Raw genomic sequence first — 8,518 nt, forward strand, 5'->3', positions numbered from 1 at the left:
TTCCTGTACGTATGACGTAGAAAGCGGAAGTAAACAAAGAGCACGTCGCAGTTCAGCACTGTACGTTTTCTGACATGCGAGAGATAGGTGTTTATTGTTAAATGTCTTGTAATTTTGTTTGGCATAATAGATTATAACATTGTCGTTGTCTTCATCGGTACTTGTTTTTTAGACTCGACAAATAAATATTTTGTTAATTCTTTATCTTGTTGGTTGGTTATGTAGCGGTAAATTAGCGTGGCTAACAGAGGAGTAAAGTTAGTAGTTTCTTTAAATCTTTTTGAGTCTCTTAAATCTTTTTGGATACACATCGACATTAACATTTGGACAGTCTCGGTCTCGAATCAATATAAAGTAGCAAAGCCATTTGAAAACGACGGTATATCTCCATTGAAGTATAAAATGAACGGACAAGCTGAAGTAGAGGTGGATTACAAGAGAAAATACAAAAATCTCAAACGCAAGTTGAAGTTTATAGTATATGTGAGTATCGTTTTCTTCAGTGTTCGATTTTTTATTTGTCGTTTTAAAATGCTTGTTAATCCTCTGTCTTCATTTCTCTGTTCAGGAGCAAGAGTGTTTTCAGGAGGAGCTGAGAAGAGCTCAGAGGAAACTATTAAAAGTTTCAAGAGACAAAAGGTAGTAGAACCCCTAGTCTTCTTATTTAAGTTTTCAAATGCTTCACATTTGCTTGTACATAACTGAATGCTTTTGTTTTGTCAGTTTTTTGTTGGACAGGCTGTTGCAGTATGAAAGAGTGGATGAAGAGTCTTCTGGTAGGTCTCTAAAGAAAATGACCTCTAGGAAACTTCCAGGGATTCTGTGTGCTGAGAGTGTTTTTGTTTTCAGACTCTGACGCGACAGTCTCCTCGGACAGCGATGGAGAAGGAGCCAGAGAGAGAGACAGGGATGCAGGGAAAAAGTGAGTCTACAGCAAGTGGATTTTTGTTTGGATTTGACAGATGTAAAACATTAGAAATGTAGCTGGTAAAGTTTAACACTCTCTTTTTTTACCTTAAATAAAATGTGTACAATATCGTTCAAAAGTTTAGGCTAAGATTTTTATTCTTTTGTTTTTAAGAAATTCATGCTTTTATTCAACAAGGATGCCATTGAATAATTGATCAATACACGCTGCTCTTATGAATTTTTTATTAATCAAATAATCTTGATTTCCCCAGAAACATTAATCAGCACAGCTGTTTTCAACATTGATAATAATAAGAAATGATTCTTGAGCATCAAATCATCATATTAGAATGATTTCTGAAGGATCATGTGACACTGAATTGAATTGAGTAATGATGTTGAAAATACAGCTACTTTGCCATCACAGGAATAAATAACATTTGAAAATATATTAAAATAGGAAGCATTTTAAATTGTAATAGTATTTCACCATATTACAGTTTTACTGTATTTTTGGTCAAATAAATGCAGACTTGGTGATCATAAGTAACATTTTTAACGCAAAGTATGCAAACCTTGTATTATAGATACGCTTTATGGGTTGTTGATATTTAATGGATGTAAACCTCTTGAATTTTGCAACAGTCAGAATTGCATGAGCAGCACGTTGCACTTGTAGTGCAAACACTATCTGTTGCACTGCCTATTATCCTTTCAATTATCTATTGAGCCTAAAGAAGAGTTTTAAAATTTGCCAGTTACATGCTGCTTAAAAGAAATAACCATCCGATAGGAAAAGACTTGTAAAAACACATGAATGTACTGTATATGCACATCTATAGTAACTCATATGCAGTGATAGACAATTTGCTTTTGAATGGCTTTGAATAAATATAATTTGAAAAATTATAATTCTACTAAATGAAAAAATGGAAATTGAAATTAATTAAATTCACCTGAAATCACTAATTTGGGCATGATTAAAGTATGGCAACTTTCATTTATTTTTGTGCCATTCCTGATTTTATCAAGCTAACATGTGCTATGCATATGTCACTTCTGCTGTATATGTTTTAATCATTTTACAGTAGCTCTGTGTCTTCAATAATTTTATTGATTTTTTTTCTTTCTTTTTTTCAGGAGGAGAAGTCCTGGAGTTCCTCCCGTCCCGTCGTCCTCATCTCCTCATCTCTCACTCCTGTCCCGCTCTGGTGCTGTTCCTCTCCAGTCATCTGCTCCGGCACAGTACCTCAACACTGTGAGTACATCACACCTCCATGAGCTCTCCACAGGCCTCATACATACTGCACTCATGCTTTTCAGTTACTCACATTAGCTATGTTTCCATCGAAAGTTGCCAATTTAACTTCTGATCAAAATCGGGATATCAAATGAAACATTTGCAAATAAAGTACCGTTTCAATCCATAATTTCCTGGGAAATTGGTGCAAAATATCTTTAATAAAAATGAGAGTTGCTGCAATCAGGGAACCCACTGTAGTTGTTACTTGCGCACAGATGAAACGGATTAAATGCTGTCATGTTATCTTGCATTCAGATGCCTTGCAATAATATGAGAGTTTTGGGAGGTAATTATACCCAACCTTTTTGATGACAGACTTTGGCTCAGGCATTTCAGAATGACCAAAACAACATTTGAGATGGTGTGCAATGAAATTTGTCTGCTGGTTAGTCCAGTTATCCAATCACATCCTCTGTTGAGGCAAAGTCACGTGAGTTTTTTTGTTGCACATCAAGTAATTTATACCTTAATGTTTTTTATGCGCATGTAGTTTATGCGCATGTCTTCTTAATGGATGAAAAAAATTATCCACCTCAGTTGAGCGCAAAAGTTTTAAAATGTATGCACATCTTGGCTTTTCCATCCAGCGTTAAAAAAATGTTTTACATAAAAATAGGTGGATGGAAACTAGGCTAGTGTTTTACATTCTGTTTTTGTCACCTGTTAATTTGTCATTTTATTCATTTTTTTTCTCTCTTTTTGTCTTTTATCACCTCACCTGGTTTATGTGGACTTCACACACATCTCTCTGGGCACTCTGGGTGTGTGTGTGTGTGTGTGTGTGGGAATGACTCTTATTCTTTGGTGCCGTGTGTGATTGTGGGTGAGCAGTTACCCTTCCCTCCTGAGTATTTGGCTCCCTCTGCTGAGCGTGTGAAGAAAGAGAGAAAAACAAAACTGGCCAAACACAGGAAAGACGGTTCAGGGAAGGTGAGAGAGGGACAGAGAGTTTGATTCTGGAAACACAGTGGCCTAGATTCATGTGGCCATTATTGTTACACTCTTTGTCACGTCTTTTAATAATCTTGCATTTACAGTAACACATTTCTCTTCATGCATTTTAGTTACATGTTTCTGATATATGCAGTATAATAACAAAAATGTCTCTGCTCCTCCCTCTCATTCAGGTGGTCGGCCACGTCACGTCCAGTTACCCTGCAGGCAGTGGTGCAGCTGGGGGTGCGAGTGGGCCGTTCAGCTGGGTCCCCCAGCAGATGCTGAGTGAGGATGCAGCCGATGAAGAGGGAGAAAGCGACGGAGATAGTGACCAAGGAGAGGAGGAGAGAGGAGAGGGTGATGAGGCAGAGCTGGTCATTGACATACCCAATGAGTGAAGGTAATAGAAAAATACAGGCCTCTGTGAGCATTTAGCTGCAGATACAACTACTGAAAAATCTTTTCAGCATTATGAATGTTATATATTATTAAATCCAGCTTAAACTGACTTTTTGTCAGGCAGTATCATGCTGAATTACCCGTTGACGAGATCTTGCAACACATTTAATCCAAAACCAAGTTGCTTTTACTGGGCTCAACAATAAGAATGGCATGATAATGTTATGTAGTTGGCTAATATACAATACTGTTTAAAAGTTTAGGGTTGATAATATTTTGTAATGTTTTTAAAAGAAGTCTGGCCAAGGCTGCATTTATTTGATCAAAAATATAAATAATATTGTGTAATATTATTGCAATATAAAATAACTGTTTTCTATTTTAATGTGATGGTGATGTGATGGTCTTCAGTGTCGCATGATCCTTCAGAAATCATTCTAATATGATGATTTGTTGCTCAAGAAACACAATGATTTGTTGCTTTCCAGCAAAATTGTGTTTATGGAGTTACATTATAACAGTAAAATTTCTGTTTTAAATTTTAATTGAAAATAGAAATATTTTTAGCAAATATTGCTAAAATGAATAATTGATCCATTTTTTTGTGGTGGGGCCAATGAAAATGTTGGCAGGACAACCAGAATACTCGTTCTGCACGTCTTATATTGTTAGAGATCATTCAGATCTTTCCAGATTGATAGGTACTCTATTTATCCCATGTGGGAAATTGGAGATTGACCAAGTTACCAGGATTTTGTGATGCGTCATTAAGAAATCTGGATCTGTGTTGTTAATGTTGGCATTTGGTTGTGTAACAGATTGAGTTACCAAAAAACCCCTGACTCATCTTGGATACTGGATAGGCTCATTCTTTTAAGACTGCTGAGGTGCAATACATTACCTGTAAGCATGCAGTAAATTTAGAGTTGTGCGACAGAATTTAGACAATAAGGGAGGGAAAGAGAGTGAGCAGAACAAAGAGAGGAAAAACACACTGAGATTGAGAGAGCCACACCCATTTTACCCAGGAGCACATCAACACAAGTCCAGGCAAGTTGCTATGGGATTATTAACCATGCACACACACCAGCTGAACATGAACTAGACACGACAGTATCTCTAACAGTTTATTAACACAATTCTTTATAACTTTAATAAAATATATTACATGAAAGCAATTAAATTCTCGTTTTTTTGTCTTCACACAGGTGCCAAAGGAAACTGCAAGCAAAATATTTGTTTTTATGTTGTTGTTGTTTTTATTAAATATTTAAAATCTGTTTTCCTGTGTTTCTGTCTACTTTCTTTATGCTGTTTTTGAGTCAGTACACCACCACCTCTGATTTATTAAATTAAATTCCAAATTTATGACTGAACAGTTTGTTTTTTCCTGTCAGAACGTTCTTTTGGCCATAAAAAATGACTTCAGCTGCAAAAATAGCATGTTTGCTTGTGGGGATGTTGGGGAATGCTGACACACAGGTAGTCATTAAGGCGTGTGAGAGGTGTGTGTACTGGTTTGTGTGCATTATAGTAATACTAAGATGAGGTGCAGTCAGAAAGAGTGATTTAGAAAGGGAGGGATGGATGAAAGAGAGTGAGTGTGAAAGGGGGAGGGATGAAGAAGGTTAGATTGTGCCCAGACTCATTCTGCATTGCTGAAGAGAGAGAGAGAGAGAGAGTCTACCAGGATCTTGTTTTGTATAGCTGTTAGTTCAGCACTGTTAGCTGCAGTCTCTGCTTCGCTGTACCAAGGGTTTTGGCCATGCTGTTTGCTCTGCCCAGACTCGCTGTGTTTATCTCTGCAGTGCTGTTCAGTGGTGTTGTAGTCTGGGCAAGTACACACACAGAGCTTGATCCAGGGTTTCTCCAGTGTCAAGAGTGTTTTTTCAGAGGCACACCTCCACAATCACTGTCTGAGCTGGGTTTGGAGCAGAGGTGTCACAGACATCTGACCGGACGGCCTTTTGCATCGCTCTATAACACCAATTGCCAGACCACCGTCTATACAGCCCTTCACCTCGGCCTGAATAATGGATGGGGCAGAGGAGTGCACAGCACGGTGAGACTGTTTCTTTTCCTTAGTCACTGTATTGGAGCTTTGTGTAGACTTGAGCATGCTTATCTGCTAAAAAGGCATTGCTGAATACCGGTAGTAGTGAAGGCTGTTATTATCTCACAGCCACAGTTTTTGTACTAAATGAGTGTAAGCACAGGTTATAGATTTCTTGAGGTTTTGACCAGAGTCTTGCTAAACGCCGTTCATTACGGTTTCTGCTGACATGCAAATGTACAAGGTTGTCAAGTCAAGTGGAAAAGAAACATTTTACCAATTCAAGGATCATATTGGTAAGGTCAATATGAACATAAGAAACACAGAAAATAAGATTCTTATTTTTGTCACTTTAAAAATGCATTTCATTCACTCAGTGACTTGAATACACCTCTTCTATGATGAGCATGTTTTAATGTGTGCATTAAAAGTAGTTTTTGCTACTTTAGATTTTCTCTTTAATATACATCATTATAGAAGAGTATACAAGGCACTTTGTGAATGAATTGTATTTTTTATACCTAAATATACACATTCACAAAATATATTTATAATATATAATCTAAAACTTATCAAAATTGCTTCATTTGAAAAACATCTGCAAAATCATTAATGTGGTGTGACCAACATGCAGAAAACAAACAGGAAGTGATGTCATAGAGGGATTCCTGCTGACTTTGCGTGTCAAGGCCAATAAGTCTCTTAAAATATCAGGTAATTGGACCTTTTTATGATAAAGCAGTGTTAATTCCGGCTGTAAAATGCTTTGCAACTCACCAAAGTCCTAATGACATGCATGAATACTTCACGAAACCAGCATCAATAAAAGACCATGCAGACCAGTAACAATGCAGACCAATCAGCAATACAAGACCAGTGCAATAGAGTTCTACAGTGTACAGTAAAATGAAGGTAAAACTACAATATGTAAAGTATCCCTAGACAGTCTGGTTGTGTTTAATTAATGGGGCTATTCATGAAAGTGACTCAGAACAGGTTGCTTCATTCAGTCACACCTCAAAACAAACATCTCATTCCTCCCTGTCAACCACGAATCTCCCAATTTTCAAACTCTTGGTGGTAAAATTCTGTCGTTATTTACTCGACCCCATGCCTTTCTTCTGCGGAACACAAACAGAAGAAATTCTGAAAAATGTTTTTGTTTTGTTTTTGTCTATACAATGAAGTTCAGTGGGGTCCAACGATGTTTGGACCCCACCATTCTTCAAAATATCTTCTCATATGTTCTGCAGAAGAAAATACAGGTTTGAAATGATATTAAGGTGAGTACTGTAAATGATGTAAATCATGGTTGTGCAGTTTTGTCCATTTATACTGTGGAGAAATACATTGTATACTTTTGCAATTAAACAAGTAATTAATTACATTATACCTGTCTCTCTCAACACATCAGCAGGATGCCAAAGAAGAAATCAATGACGATTCCCATGTGGCCATCCCTGCTCTTTACAGAGGAACCACCAACATGACCCCATCTCCCTCAAACTCCCCTCTCCTGAAATGGGATGCTCTGACAGCACAGCTGACACAGAGCTCTGTCGTACCGATGTGTTCAGAGATGAGCGGGGAAATTTATGTGCAGATTGGTGTGGGCGGGTTTAATGAGTGTGGGGGGAAACTATTGTGGTCAGCAGTGTGTTGTGCTGCTTCTGATGGAGATGGTAGTTTCAGTGTTGGGCTAGTGAAGGAGGATGATATGAGAGTGCTCAGCATTGAGGAGTTAGAGGAGCTGATAGGAGTTACAAGCCTATTTTCAGGAGGTTGTGGTAAAATGGGACATCAGAGAGAAGAAGGACTGACGTCACTCTTGGAAAAGCAACTGAATGACATCAAAACACCCAACTCTGATGCACAAAGTGAAGAACACATTGGCGTACATGACACTCAGGAAGCAGGAACACCAAAATTAGAAAACGAGGACGTGACGGAGCATGTGAATGGCGAAGCCCCAAGCTACACATCTTCCTTTAGCTCAGACATGGACTTTGAGGAGAGCACCAATGAGACAGAGAGCTCAGAGTCTGCTCTTCTCTACATTTTGTCTTCCACCATCTCTCTCCTTTATGCCCCTTTTTCTCCGATCGTAAACCAAGTCACTAACTTTCCCTTCCAGCTCGCCTACGTTCTTCAGGAAGATCTGGCCGTTCTGGCCTCGGTGCCTGTCGACAGCTACACTTTGGTCAACAACTTGTGCTCAGGCGTGTCTTCTGGGGTTTCATGCATTTTTAGCACCTTGTATCAGACAGGAGAAACAAGCGTGAGCACGGTTTACTCTTGCCTCAGTCCATTAGCCAGCTGCCTGGTCCTGGCATTCCAGGATGGATTCACAGGGACGGGCACTCTGGCGTCGGATGCCTTAGGGATCATGACGGGAACGGTGGGGAATGGGTTTAGTATCATCAGGATGGTTCTTGGGTCAGTTGGGGATCAGATGGTAGATTACCTGTGTACAGTATGCTCTGAAATGGGCCACCAGGTGTCAACAGTAGGTAGTGGGATTGGAAGACTTACCTGGAGAAGTGGAAGAGGGGTGGGTCACCTGCTGAACATCGCTGCGTCCCTCGTAGGTGGAGTGGTGGAGAATACAATGACCAATGTCCAGGAAGCTTTCGGAGGGAGCTCAGGGGAATCATCCGAATCGCAAATGCCTGAATTGCTGACATCTAAAGTGGTTGGTGAATAGATTTGAAAGTGTGTTTGTGCCTGTGTTAGAAACCTTATTTGCATATTGCACTACAAATAGAGTTCAACAGTTCCCACCCACTTTTTCAGCAGCGTTGGTTCTGGAAGTATTTTTCCCATTCATTTTTTTTCAATTGGGATTTGTAAAAAGCAAAGCAAACGAGGTAAATCAAAACATTGCAACATTTGATTTAAAGCAAAAGTATTTGATAATC

At 38.8% G+C, this 8,518-nt stretch overlaps 2 protein-coding genes across 5 annotated transcripts; both read left to right on the top strand.

Annotated features, from left to right (window-relative positions):
• The first annotated feature begins 9 nt into the window (after nucleotides 1–9).
• ino80e (INO80 complex subunit E) lies at nucleotides 10–4,827 on the top strand. Of its 3 annotated transcripts, XM_084088893.1 has the most exons (9): nucleotides 10–483; nucleotides 569–639; nucleotides 724–776; nucleotides 850–922; nucleotides 2,050–2,167; nucleotides 2,528–2,642; nucleotides 3,044–3,142; nucleotides 3,340–3,548; nucleotides 4,756–4,827. In XM_084088893.1, the coding sequence occupies exons 3-8, from the start codon at nucleotides 750–752 to the stop codon at nucleotides 3,544–3,546; spliced, it is 639 nt and encodes a 212-aa protein (XP_083945019.1). In that variant the 5' UTR covers nucleotides 10–483; nucleotides 569–639; nucleotides 724–749; the 3' UTR covers nucleotides 3,547–3,548; nucleotides 4,756–4,827. The 3 variants fall into 3 exon arrangements, with proteins under 3 accessions (XP_083945019.1, XP_083945018.1, XP_083945020.1); XM_084088892.1 differs by lacking the exon at nucleotides 2,528–2,642; XM_084088894.1 differs by lacking the exons at nucleotides 2,528–2,642; nucleotides 3,044–3,142.
• A 320-nt stretch (nucleotides 4,828–5,147) lies between these two features.
• Nucleotides 5,148–8,518, top strand: LOC311067196 (uncharacterized protein). Of its 2 annotated transcripts, none has more exons than XM_084088889.1 (2): nucleotides 5,148–5,609; nucleotides 7,015–8,518. In XM_084088889.1, exons 1-2 carry the CDS (start codon nucleotides 5,313–5,315, stop codon nucleotides 8,302–8,304), a joined length of 1,587 nt encoding a protein of 528 aa, XP_083945015.1. In that variant the 5' UTR covers nucleotides 5,148–5,312; the 3' UTR covers nucleotides 8,305–8,518. The 2 variants fall into 2 exon arrangements, with proteins under 2 accessions (XP_083945015.1, XP_083945016.1); XM_084088890.1 differs by having other exon boundaries at nucleotides 5,175–5,609; nucleotides 7,018–8,518.

This window comes from Abramis brama (assembly GCF_963993115.1).
Source record: "Abramis brama genome assembly, chromosome: 17".
Taxonomy (NCBI): domain Eukaryota; kingdom Metazoa; phylum Chordata; class Actinopteri; order Cypriniformes; family Leuciscidae; genus Abramis; species Abramis brama.

Coding starts and splice junctions, on each gene's coding strand:
- ino80e (XM_084088892.1), top strand. CDS start 403: ATGAACGGACAAGCTGAAGTAGAGGTGGATTACAAGAGAAAATACAAA. Junction 777..849: donor AGTGGATGAAGAGTCTTCTG/GTAGGTCTCTAA, acceptor TTTTGTTTTCAG/ACTCTGACGCGACAGTCTCC. Junction 3,143..3,339: donor GGAAAGACGGTTCAGGGAAG/GTGAGAGAGGGA, acceptor CCTCTCATTCAG/GTGGTCGGCCACGTCACGTC.
- LOC311067196 (XM_084088889.1), top strand. CDS start 5,313: ATGCTGTTTGCTCTGCCCAGACTCGCTGTGTTTATCTCTGCAGTGCTG. Junction 5,610..7,014: donor GCAGAGGAGTGCACAGCACG/GTGAGACTGTTT, acceptor TCAACACATCAG/CAGGATGCCAAAGAAGAAAT.